The following is a 13089-nucleotide window of genomic DNA, read 5'->3' on the forward strand; positions in this document are numbered from 1 at the left end:
ACTTCCCAAAGGAAACCCCTACTCTTAAAAAGAAGAAGGAAGTAGCACAAGCTAACGGTTTACCGTCAGTGACTAGCTCGCTTTACCCGGCTAGCTACTGTACGTGGGTACGTTATTTAATATTAATTAGCTTTAAATATATAATGCGAGTTGGAAGCTTTGAATAAATTTGTGTAGTACCCGGATAAATGTGTTTAATGAAAGAAACGGTGGAGAATGCAATGGAAGTTGCTACGTAAACAGCATATAGCGCAGCTAGCACTAGATAGCTGAGAGGTAGCTAGTGCAACCATTTTGATAGCGCATATGTTGTTTGTTTTACCAAGTGAACAATGTATTCTCTTTTTATTGTATTTTTAACTCTCCTAATGAACTGTACCATAGCTTTGTTGTCGGGTTATATTGTGACGGAATTGCAATAGACGGCATAAATGTGTTCATTTGTAAAAAGGTTAATTGTTTTTCTAAAAAAGTCGGATGTATCCTTAAATTTGATAAAATAGTTTTATTTTCGGGCAGTTTCTCTTGTATTTATATTTGGGGTCTGTAATAGCTGTTTTAACACATTTTTAATATTTTTTCAGCTTTACTATGACAACTTATGTAAAGTGTGGCCACCTTCCTTATCTTTAACTAGTTGAACAAAAATCCATCTGTGGAGCTCAAAGGACAATGTAGGATGAGATCACATGAAATAAATAAGCTTTAATACATTAAGATAGATGCGCAGTTATGAATACTCTGCACTACTGTAGCATATCGTTTGATGTTGAAATAAATTGTTCTCTATTTTTAGCAGTGAACAGTTGCAGTCTGAATGTGACACTCCCGGCTAAACCTCCAAACTAAACACTGTAACACAATACACATTATGCAACCAACACAATTCAGTTCTGCGATGGTGGTGGGGCCAACAAGTCACGAACACCATCACTTTAAGCTTTTCATCTTAATTGTGTACTTTCTTAATTTATTTAATCACAGGGACAGCAAGACTAATAGAAAAGTAAATTTATCTCTGGCTTTTTCTTCTCATTTTCTTTGTACTTGCCCTGTGTTTTTAGGTCACATGCACTTTGATCACAATGGGAGTAAAAGACCGCCCTCAGTGTTACTTTGATGTGGAACTCAACCGGGAGCCAGGTAAGGAAATCATCATGTGTCAAATTAAGAGAAAACAAGTAAACAGCACAGGTTTCATTTTAAACCATGAACTTTCAACAGAAACCTTCACTGTGATATTTTTCTTTAATTCTAACAAATGAAAGTGAAACACACAGTAGTTCACCAACCTGATGGACTGGTTTGGTCTCAACTTTTCCAAATCAGTGTATCAGTTTTGAAAGGTTGTTTGGAAGTGTTGTCCTGGAGTGTTTGTTTTGTTTTTGTTATATTTTGTGGTAACTATGTACTGTAAATAAAAGCAAAAATGTCAAGTTGCTAATTATGCCTCCTGATTACATATCCAATATTTCATTTATTTTCTGTCAATTTTTCTTTAAATATGTTTTTTTTTTGTTGTAAAAAAAAAACTTTAATAAATGTAATAAATTCTTTCTTGCTTTCTGTAGTTGGGCGCATTGTCTTTCAGCTGTTCTCAGATGTTTGTCCCAAGACAAGCAAAAACTTTCTTTGTTTGTGCACTGGTAAGTTATTTTCACTCAGTGGTGTTTTCCATTGTATTATTCATTCCAGACATTTAGCAACACTTTGTGTTTAAGTAATTTAATGAACTGGTTCTTGGCTGGATTAGATGTGAAACTGAACAAGCTGTTACTCCTAATGCTTATTTAGCCAATATATATCTTTGTTAATAGTAATCTTGTAGATTGCTATATTTTATAATGTACAAAAAAATAAAATAAACAATGAACATACCATAGGTTACTATGGTATGCGATTATATTGGTTACCCAGTAAATTTGCTCCCATTGATTGGAGCCCTGTGCTACTGTAGAGGTCTTACATCCAACAAAAAATCATAAATTTGCTTACAGACAGCAGAATTGTCCCTCTTCTCATTTCCTCTACATCTCATTGATTAGATTTGATTGTTTCGGACTGAATAGTTGGCTTGTACATTTGTACAAAACTGCTTTAATGAACACAATTAGCTTGTTTCACTTTTATTTTGATGGTTCTTTTAGAACTGGGTAACCCTACACCATAATTAACCAAACCTCGGGATATTTGTGTTGGCAGTGAAATCAGATACGATGTCTTGTGTCAATAGAAGTTTCTAAATTAAACAGGTTTATCTTGTAAATGTAGCATAGATAATCCAGAGGGTGATACCTTTATGCATTTATTTCCCAGTCAGATTTTTTAAAAATTAAATAAGACAAAATATTTCTACTGTCCAGCATTGACTTTTAGTACATCTGGCTATTGGTATCAAGTTCTTTAAAATACAGTAGCCTCATCCCAGGACTTCTATTTCGGAACTGCTTTTACATTTTTTGTTTTGTTTTGTTTTTCTTTTTTACATGGAAGCACTTTCTAGAATTGTCATTCAGTGTGTAGTTCTTTGAGAGTTTTCTTAATAATCCTGTTATTTCAGGTGAAAAGGGAACCGGGAAAGTCACAAGGAAAAAACTGTGTTACAAAGGCTCCACATTTCACAGAGTTGTCAAAAACTTCATGATTCAAGGAGGCGACTTCACAGAAGGTAATAACATAAATATACTTGGTGCTTTGAAAGTTTAAGTAACTTGTTGACGTTGGATTAGCGTCTATGTTTTAGAATGAGTTTGATATCTAAGAATACATCTGTGCAAATAAAAACCTACCAAAAGTGGAAATATGTTTGTTGAAGGGATGCAAAGAGTTTTTCATTAAGGTGCCTGAACCTAACAGGTTCACTGAAGCTTTGCTAACCTGGAAACCTGCTGCTTCCTGAAAATGGCAGCAACGTCTACAAAAAAGTGTTTGATAAGCAAGCTTTGATCATTAGGTGTTTTGTTTGCTGTACAAAACACTATGTTAATTTGACAAAAAAAAAAATCTAAGTTTATTTTCTTTATGGCTGCAGGAACTGGAAGAGGAGGGGAATCAATATATGGTGGCTACTTTGAAGGTATTTCGATATTGATTCATATAATTAAAAAAAACTGATAATAAATGTGTGTTTAAGTATTGCAATCCTGTGCTATTTGAGAAAAGTTCTGCATGTTCTTCCTAGCTGAATCATTAATTTCTTGTGGCTTTCCCAATGTGTGAATTTAATCAAATCAGCATGGGAAGTAGCCATTCTCGTTACTAAATGCTACCATCCTCCTGCTAAAACTATCAACATATTCTCTTATTTATAGAGTGGTCTTTTGCAAAATGAGAAGGTAAGAAATGTGCACAGTTCAGTAACACCATGCCAACATAGTCATCACAACAAGGTCTGACCCAAAAGTTTACATGCCCTGACACACTTTCCATTCAGTCAGATATCCCTTTTGTCCTCAATGTTTGCCTGCAACCTGCATTTCTAGTGTTTTTAGATCTGATGTGACGAATATAATTCAATTATTGACTTGATGACATGAAATATACAATGGAGACTGTGGAAAGTAGGACCTACTTCACTTTTGAGATTTTAGTTGTTCTAGAATAATAAATAATTACAGAGCATTTTTACAATGTAATACAATCATTTCTCAGTTTGAAGCATGTTTCTCCAAATTATTCCCAAGGTTTTCAATTAAGTTTCTATCATACCATCTTTGATAATTACACGGTTCCAACTCTCCAGTTCTCTAATAATGAAAGATCATCGATGGTTAGTGGTTATATGAGGAAAATATAGTCTTACACTCAAATAAGAAAAAAGTAAGTTACCATAAAGACAAACTGTCTCAGAGGAAAACACTACAAGTTCAAGAAAAAAAGTTTTTATAGTAGAGGCTATGATGTACAGGTTTGGACTGTATATGCAGAGATTATTCAGAACAATGATGGAGATGTGCTTCATTAATCCAGATGTATGTTTATTGGGTTTTTTTAAGATTCAACCATTTTTAAATACACTTTTTGTCTTGCTTTGTCCTGATTTTAAATTCAAACTCAAGAAGTGTGAAAGAAAACCCAAATTACTGTCATTTTTGGACAAATCTTTGACCTTACACCACTTGAGTCGAGCTCAGAATCTTCTTTTACAAATTTAATGTTTTTATTGTTGACGTTATCACTGCATGACTGAGCAGCACCTGAACAGCTAGCTCTGTTTGTTCATGGGTTATATATAAACTCAGCTATGACAAAGCTAATTATTAAAAAAATAAAATAAAAGTTCTTCATTTTAAATAAAAAAAAACTTAACATGAATATTTTATTTTACATTTCTGGGAATACTAAATTGCATTTCCAGGCTTACAAACATTACTGACATTGATTGATTTATATAAAGTTAAGAGATTACAAGTCTTCTAAAGGAATTTGTTTTTTATCTTTTAGAGTGTAAGTAGGATAATTTTACTCTATAGAATGTATATTTTATTTTCTAACCTAAACATTTAGACTTTTAGCAAGTATCAGGTTTATTAACGACATCAACAGAAACTGACAAACTTCCTGTAAATATCTTTAAACTCACCAAACCACCAGTTTGAAACTTTAGAAAATTATTTAAACATTTGGGTCCATAGAAACCGAGGAGAAACAAGGGTTATGTTTTATGGTTAATTATTACTTCTTTTTTTTTTATCTCCAAAAGTATTTCTATTAACACTAACTGGGGAACACCCTCTGAAACTCTGATTCCCCTCTGTCTGTTCCCAGATGAGAATTTCATTCTCAAACACGACAAAGCCTTCCTGCTGTCCATGGCCAATCGTGGGAAGAACACCAACGGCTCCCAGTTTTTTATGTGAGTAAGACTCAATTCATATAAAGCACAACTTTCATTCCAACTGAAGCTCTGTCTTAGTCTTTACTTCCTGACCCTTGCCCTGTTACGACCCTGCAGAGTAGTATTTGCCACCTAAAATTCCCTCTCTCTGTATGTGTGTTAGATTTCAAAGTGTAGAGCAACATTGGATTCGTTCTTTTTTTACCTACAAATGTGTTACATTTTTTCTCTTGCCGTTTTTGTGTAAAATTTACAGAAACTCTAGCATCCTGCTCTTCCAAGGTAATGTGTCTCAAAGGCTGTGTTTCTCTCTCTCCTGACTTTTCTTTTTCATGTTGTAGTTTTGTATTTTCAAACATGTATCACAATGCACTGTTTATTTTTGAAATGCTTAAGATTCACTAATACGTTCAGGCAGATCACGTTATTTGGACTGAATCACAAAAAGGCATAATCGCTATCAGTGTGAACTTTTCTTTCACAAGTAGCTACTTGTGAGACATTAAAGAGGATTTGTCTTTTTTTCCTCCATTGATTTGATCAAATTAAAACATGATTTTACAGCTTCCTACATTTTTAGTTGATAATTGAACATTTAAAGTGCAAGATAAACCAAGAGTGGTTCTGTATGCTACATATTTTTTTTGAGACTTTTTTTGTTTTTATTCAGTTGCAGCCTCATGTTGTGTGAGTGATTTGTTTTCTCAGTTATCAATGTTTTCATTTTTTTTCATGAACCCTTCACTGTCACTGATTGACTCAACTGGATTAACCACAAACAGCACCACTAAAATGGCTCCTCACCTGGATGGGTAAGACGCTCTTCAGTCATTTCCAAATGTATAGAAGAAAAGAATCTCACCCTTTGTACTATGAAAGGTTTCATAGAATGTGTCTGAATGACTTTCTTCATAAATCCAAACGAAAAGCAATAGTAAGTTTGGACTTCAATTGTTCCAGGAGTACATTTTCTGTTTATCTCCGTCCAGCGTCCATGTTGTCTTCGGCCTCGTCATCTCTGGGTTTGAAGTGATAAAGAAGATCGAGGGACTGAAGACTGATTCGGCTAGCAGACCATACGCTGACGTGAGAGTGGTCGACTGTGGACAGCTGATCACAAAGTCTGCAAATGATGGTTAGTGCAATGTTTTTCTTGAAAACCTATGTTATGCTCGCTTACGGGAAAATGGTTTTATTTGACAAATATCACGTTATTTGATGTCACTAAATATAAAATGCATAAACCTTTATAATATTCTTAAAATTTTTAAATTTGTAATTTCAGTGCTTGAGGGCAAGCGGAAAAGGACTTCATCCATCAACTCCAATGACTCCAATTTTTCATCGTCTGAAAGTGAATCAGAAGAAAAGCTCAAACATCGAAAGCGACTGGCAAAAAGTAAACCATCTAAAAAGAAAAGGAAAGAAGGAAAAAAGGCCAAGAAAGCTGAAAATGTACCTTCTAATCAAAGGTATGTTTAAACATTTAAAATATTTCCAAGATCAAGATTAATTCGTATGATGTAAATACAACCATGCAAGTACATGTTTGGTTGCGTTCCTGCTCTTTAAGGTCTGCAGAAAAAGAGACGGCAGAAGGTGAGAGTAAACCTGAGGAGGAGAAGGAAACGGGTGGGAAGAGGGAGAAGCCTGTTGTTCGGCCTGAGGAAATCCCACCTGTGCCAGAGAATCGCTTCCTGCTGCGACGGGACATGCCAGCGCAGGAGGACAAAACAGAACCGTTAGTTATCAAGATTATTACAGAATATTAAACACGTGTGACACACCTCAAAAGTATTCAGTCCCCTGGAACTTAATTATGCTTTGTTTCATTGCAACCACAAACATTTATGTAATCTATTGGAATTTTATATAACATGACAAACAAAAGTGAAAAGGAAGGAAATTGTGTATTTTGCTGAATAAATTTAGAGAAACACGCCATGTACTTGTATTTACCCGGTTTAATCAAAACTCTCTTGGAGTAAATTTCTGCCAACCTGTAACTGAAGGAAAACGACTCTAAACATCTATTTTTACAGACACTCAATTAGGTGTATGTTTGGACTTTGACTGGGCCATTCTCAGAATGAGAATATGCTTTGATCTAAATTATTCCTTTGTGGCTCAGGTTGTATACTTAGTGTCTTAAGTTTGCGCTGTAGCTCCATTTATTGTCACATCAACTTCAACCTGCTTCGCTTTTGAAGGGTGTGAATTGCAGTTTTAGTATTTGTTGTTGTTGGATTTTGAATTTTGCAAAGTTTCTATTTTGAGTTTGTTCGACCAGACGACCTTCTTCCACAGGGGTGGTGTGTACCCTACATGGCTTGTAATTAACTTCGATCAAGTCTTCACATAGTTTTCATTCTAGAGTTTTTGCTTTTCTGATAAGTGCTTCGTTATCTGGCCATCCAGCCATGTTCTAGAGTAGTTGTGTCACACAAAATAAACATTTTTAGATTATGCGTTTAACAACTCTCTTTTAGATATTCAAACTTTACGTTTTTGCCTTACACATAATCAAGGGGCATGAATACTTTTGCAAGGTAGTGTATGCAGTATTTAATTAATTTAAAATGTAATTGTATCTTTCAGTCTTGAGAAAGAAGAAGCTGGTCCTTTAGCTGAACAAAAACCAGCTGTGACAAAGTCTGGACGGAAGATCAGAGGCAGAGGAACAATTGTATGCTCTTCTCTTGATATTAAGGACTCCATCTTTGTTAGAGTAGATTTTCAAAATTAACCGTTCTCCTTTCTTTTGCTTTTCATTTTAGAGATATCACACCCCAACCAGATCTAAATCACGCTCTACATCTGTTGAAGAGCGTGGGGGCAGTGAAACTCCACCACACTGGAAAGTGGAAACAAAGAGAGCCAAAGTTTTTCCTCCCCAGAGCCCGGAAAGGTGGAGCAAAGGAGACAAGTAGGAATTATGCTCTACTTCCCACCTCTTTGGATGTTTTTCCTGTATTTATTTGTCTTCATGCTTATTTTGCTTTAACAGACTTAAAGAGCGTTCTTCAAGCAAGTGGGATAATAGAAGCAAATCTCCTCAGTCCCACTCTGGAGAACTTTCCTCAGACCAAAGCTCTGAGAGGTCAAGCCAGCACCGGCTTCCCAAAAAAAAGAAAAAAGCCAAACACAAGAAGAAAGCCAAAAAGCGCAAACATGGCAAGAAGAAATGCTCCAAGAACAAATCTCGAGAACACTACGAGTCGGAGGGTGAAAAATCAGCAACGTCTGCTAGGAGGTCCAGATCCCGATCGGCGACCCGGTCTCCCTCAAGTGAACATCGTTCTTCTGGCAGGAGAAGGCAGAGATCCTCCCTGTCTTTTTCCAAATCTTACTCCAGGTCTTACACATCCAGTCGATCCAGATCACGAGGAAAATCCAGGTCTTATTCGCAGTCCAGAAGCTTCTCTAGATCACGAAGTCGATCTTTATCTGGATCCAGGTCTCGGTCTTATTCTCAGTCCCGGTCAAGATCACGGTCAAGGTACAGATCAAGATCCCGGTCATCTTCTCAGTCCAGGTCAAGATCAGGGTCTAGGTACACGTCCAGATCCCGATCTTTGTCCTCTAGAAAAAGGAGTTTTTCCAGATCTCCAAGGAAGAGGAAGACAACCAAACTCAAAATGGATGCCATGATGCCTGTGACTGGGAAGGCCCAAGATAAAAAGATTACACCTGTTCCCATACTGCCAGCTCTCCCAGTAGCTGAAACGGTTCCTGTGATCCCACTGAGTGACAGTCCTCCTCCTTCTCGCTGGAAACCAGACCAGAAGCCCTGGAAGCCCTCCTACATTCATATTCAAGAAATCAAAGCTAAAGTTATGCACAGTAAGCCCCCTACCGCTGGTCCGGCAGGGGACGGCTTCTCCAAAAAAACTCGCACACCAAAGTCCATACCAGAAGATGTTGAAGAAAAGTCGGCTCACAAAACATCCCACGGTGGGTCCTCCAGAAGCAAGTCCATCAGTCGCTCCAGGAGCCGAAGTTCTAGCAGGTCTAGGTCAAGATCGGCTGAGCCGTACCGGAGCAAGTCGTCATCCTGCGACAGATCAGACTCTGAAAAGGACCAAAAAGGAGGAAGCAGCCAGAAGAATTCATTAGACAAAGAATGGAAGGAGTACTACAGTTCTCTCAACAGAATAAAAAATTTAGATAAGTTTATTTTGGCCAACAAGAGTCAAGACGGACTCTCGGGTTCAGGAAAAGAAGTGAGCAGTGAGCGTAGCCCAGATTTGAGTGCCTCTTTGGAGAACAAAAGAGAGAGGGGAAACTCAGAAGAGCCAGAAGCAAAACGTTACTCTTCACTGGCAGACGAAAGCTTCAAAAGCCGCTCTGAGTGGGATAGTGACAGCGACAAAGCTACCCAAAGCAACGCGGCAACTGAGGCGCAAGTGGTCCAGTCCAGCACTATGCTGGCGACCGGATGGGATTCAGACAGAGATTCTGAGAATCCAGCAGACCAAAAAACGTTTGGTTCTGAAAAAGAGGAAGGAGAAGCGAGTTCTGAATCAGACTATGAGGCCTTGAAGAAGACGTCAAAAGCAGTGACCGAGCTAGGTTATAAAGTTGCTGCTGCGGTAGCGGCCGCTTCCTCCTCTTGTCCCTCAGATGATGGTGCTCATAAAGTTGTACAACCGGAGCGCAAGAAGAGCAAGAAAAAAGCCAAACGGAAGCATAAACACAAGAGGAAAGGAGAGAGTAAGAGCAGTTCTCATCATGGGAAGGACAAAGCTAAAAAGTCCAAGAGAAAACACCAGAAGCTGAAAGAGACTTTCCATTGGCAGCCGCCGTTAGAGTTTGACGAGGAGGAAGAGGATGACGAGTCTAAAAGGGAGAGACGTAGTCCTGGTAGAGAAGTTGAAGAAAACATGGGTGAAGACTTCAACAAAAATAACCAAGATTCAACTGATTTGAATAAGAAGCTTGTGAAAGAAGAAAAGATTCAACTGAGATCCAAAGAAAACATTGAATGCACAAATCACTCTGACCGAGCATCTAACCAGAACAGCGTCAAAGACCAAGATTCTTTAGATGATATGGAAATCTGCACCCCGGAGCACAATGTTGACATCATTGAACATCCTGTTACGCCTGATTTGTCCAACACTGCCACTAAATTAACCCTAAATTCTACCTCAAAATCATCAGAAGTGGCGAGCACTGATGGTGCGTTGCCTCAGAGCAAAGACCAGCCAGATGTCACTTCCTCATCAACAACTGCTGGACCACAGGAAGAAGCACCTCCTGGCAGAGCCGTCATAAACTTCAAGTGGAAGCCGTTAAAACGAATGGCGGTCACGCCGGAGGTGAACGTCCAGGCCGTCACGGTGAAAAGCAAACAAAACAACGAGAACATCCAGCCTCTGGGTACGCAGGGAGTGAAAATGGAGATCAAGAGTAAAAACCGAGTCCGACCGGGTTCGCTGTTCGATGAGGTTCGTAAAACTGTACGGCTCAACCAGAGGCCGCGAAACCAGGAGAGTTCAAGTGAGGAAAGATCCCCGTCTGTGGGGAAGGACAGAGGTGCATCGCGCTCGCCAAAGAAGTCCAGCTCTGCTTCCAGCCACCGTTCCCGTTCCGGAGGTTGGTCCCGCTCCTACAGCAGATCCAGAAGTAGATCCCGTAGCTACAGCTACTCCTCCAGGTAAGAGACAAACATCATGATGACCTGTTTAAACTGCCAAATCATTACTTTTGTTCAAGTCACTTTTATTGTTCCTGAAGGAGCCGCAGCCGGAGTCGGAGAACCCGCAGACGAAGATCTCGCTCTCGCAGCAGCACATATCGAAGTTACAGCAGGCATAGGTATACCATCTCTGTTACTTAATAATCTATTTTGATTATCAGGAATGTAACTTCTTGGTATGAAGCTACAAAAGTGCCAAAATAAAATTGTTTCTTTTTATTTTTTTTCTCTTCCTGGATCGTAATTTTTGTTTTTCCTTTGCATTCCCAACAGTCGGTCGTACAGTAGAAGTCCCTCCAGAAGCCACTCACATCATCACCGTCGGAGGTCCAGGTGTGTTAAACTCCTCAGAATCAAACCTGTGGCACTGTCGTCATCTTTCAGATTTACAGTGATTTATAGATCGCTTTTAAAATAAACAACTCAGTATGTTTTTAATATATGACATATTTAATTTATTGCATACAAGTAAAAATTTATAAAAATTACATTTTAATTGGGGCGGGGGATGCTGTGGTGATTATTTGCACTTCTGACAGTTTGTAGCTTTCATGTGCATTTCTACAGAAAAATCTCAAATCTCACATCCCACCGTTTTCCAACCAGCATCTGGAACATGGTTAAATTGCTATTGGCTCGTTATTGGTTTCAGTTTAGTTTGGCTGTTTGTGATAACTCAAAATTCCAATAGTTAGCGTTGCATTTACTGTACTTAAACAATTGTTAACACAAGAATGTTCTTATGCTCATTCTGAACACCACTAAAACCAAACTTAAATAATCTTTTACATCTTGTGGTTTTTATTTTGCTCTAGGTCCGACTCCTACGACAGCTATTCCAGTAGAAGTCGGAGCGTGAGCAGGAGACGAGGGCGCAGGCGAAGTGAGAGCTACAGGAACTCTGAGCGCCGCACACGGTAAGACAGCAGTGAAGCAGATCTCTATTCAACCTTTATTCAGATTAATTATATCTTCTTAGACATTCTCTTCATGTTTTGGATAAAATACTCATGAGTGATTTATCGATTAGGCTATTTTCTATGCCAATGCTTCCGATTAAATAAAGGCGTCTGCATCCTTGTGATCGTCTCTCTTGACAACTAAAAGCTGAACTGTTTCGTTGTGATCCGTCTGCTTCAGGTCGTCCCGCTCTTCAAGTCGCAGTTCTTCCAGGCACAGGAGTCACAGCCGCAGCAGTCGCTACAGCTGAGAAGGGGACACACCGACGGCCTGCTCTCATGGAGGGTTCTTCATGTTTTTATACTGTGCTAAGTTTCATTATGTGAGATGAAGGGATGATCATTATGGTAATGAATGTGAGTATATCTAGACAGCAGTCAGTAGAGCATCTAGTCACTCTGCTGAAACTTTACATGCTTGCTATGAGAGAGGAGTCGAAAATAATTAACAGTCGTATATTTATGTGTTCTTTAACATTTTCTTCTCATAAGCTAAATGGTGCAATTGTTAATCTCTTTAGAAAAAACCTTTTAATGTGTTTGAGCAGGAAAGGGGTTACTTTTTTGAGATGAGGTAAAATCTGTCTGTCTTAAAGTCCTTGTTATAATTAGTTGTCTCTGAATGAACAGATGAATGTAGAAGCTGTACCTAAAGTATATTATCTCTGACATTTGTTTTTAATGACTTTTATTAAATATCACCACCCTTTGAACTTCTTTTTCTTTATTTTGGCACCTAACAATGTTTTGACTTGGCATTTATTGTGCTTCCGATATTATTGAGTGAGCTCATAGGCTTCTATTAGTTGCAGTGCTTCAGTTTGATCTGCAGGGGGCAGGTTTCCATGCCTGAGTGAAGACTGGATCAAATCAGCTTTAGATTTCAGTTTATTATTCAATATCAGAAATAGCAGGAAAAAAGTGAACATTTATATTTTTATACTTAACTATAATATGTTGAGGTGACTTTATTTTACATTGATTTTACTATATTATTTCAAGTACACAATAATGTGTTTACAAAGTTATTTATAAAAAAACTGGTTTAAGTAGAAAATGTATTGCAGTTCTTAAACAAGGTGATTAAATAAATTTTTTAATCTTATGTCTAATGCCCAATATGCTTTTGAAACACAATAATAGAAATACATGAGCAATTCAAATATATATATAAATATTAAAGTCCTGTTAACCGTTTTTATATAAAATTAAAACTGAGACTGGATTTTGAAAGCAGATAATCGTTTCCTCTTTGTGCATGCTCACTGTTAACTAAACGTGTAATATTTTAATAAAACAAATCATGTAGTCCGACTTTTCAAACTATAAACTGGAAAAATGGAATACGTGTCAGTCTTTGAAAACAAATACAATAGAGCTCAGTGGTGATGTGGATGATCAGTTTTTGTAAGCATTTGCTGTGCTTAGCCAATCTGTTTTTATTTAGTGCTACTGGCCTTTACTAGACAGTAAGTAGAGTGGAGGGAGAGTTGGAAGACATGCACCAAATGGCCCAGAACAACCACATCAAGGAATGTAGCCTCTACACATGGTCAGTGGCGGAGCCAGAGGGGGGGGCCAGGGGGGCCAGT

General features: G+C 38.0%; 1 protein-coding gene across 7 annotated transcripts; it reads left to right on the forward strand.

Annotated features, from left to right (window-relative positions):
- The first annotated feature begins 16 nt into the window (after positions 1–16).
- nktr (natural killer cell triggering receptor) lies at positions 17–12210 on the forward strand. Of its 7 annotated transcripts, none has more exons than XM_008396219.2 (17): positions 17–107; positions 1065–1143; positions 1572–1646; positions 2561–2668; positions 3032–3076; positions 4768–4855; positions 5620–5649; positions 5827–5972; positions 6123–6309; positions 6411–6578; positions 7436–7523; positions 7615–7763; positions 7845–10496; positions 10577–10657; positions 10812–10871; positions 11354–11455; positions 11679–12210. In XM_008396219.2, exons 2-17 carry the CDS (start codon positions 1086–1088, stop codon positions 11746–11748), a joined length of 4107 nt encoding a protein of 1368 aa, XP_008394441.1. In that variant the 5' UTR covers positions 17–107; positions 1065–1085; the 3' UTR covers positions 11749–12210. The 7 variants fall into 7 exon arrangements, with proteins under 7 accessions (XP_008394441.1, XP_008394442.1, XP_008394444.1 ...); XM_008396220.2 differs by having other exon boundaries at positions 19–99; XM_008396222.1 differs by lacking the exons at positions 17–107; positions 1065–1143; positions 1572–1646 and adding an exon at positions 3312–3335 and having other exon boundaries at positions 2622–2668.
- Positions 12211–13089: the final 879 nt, after the last annotated feature.

This window comes from Poecilia reticulata, linkage group LG20 (genome assembly GCF_000633615.1).
Source record: "Poecilia reticulata strain Guanapo linkage group LG20, Guppy_female_1.0+MT, whole genome shotgun sequence".
Taxonomy (NCBI): domain Eukaryota; kingdom Metazoa; phylum Chordata; class Actinopteri; order Cyprinodontiformes; family Poeciliidae; genus Poecilia; species Poecilia reticulata.

What these genes read in the sequence shown, in the direction of transcription:
- nktr (XM_008396219.2), top strand. Translation starts at nt 1,086, where the DNA reads ATGGGAGTAAAAGACCGCCCTCAGTGTTACTTTGATGTGGAACTCAAC. An exon ending in CATCACCGTCGGAGGTCCAG is followed by an intron (nt 10,872 to 11,353) that starts GTGTGTTAAACT and finishes ATTTTGCTCTAG; the next exon opens with GTCCGACTCCTACGACAGCT. An exon ending in AACTCTGAGCGCCGCACACG is followed by an intron (nt 11,456 to 11,678) that starts GTAAGACAGCAG and finishes CGTCTGCTTCAG; the next exon opens with GTCGTCCCGCTCTTCAAGTC.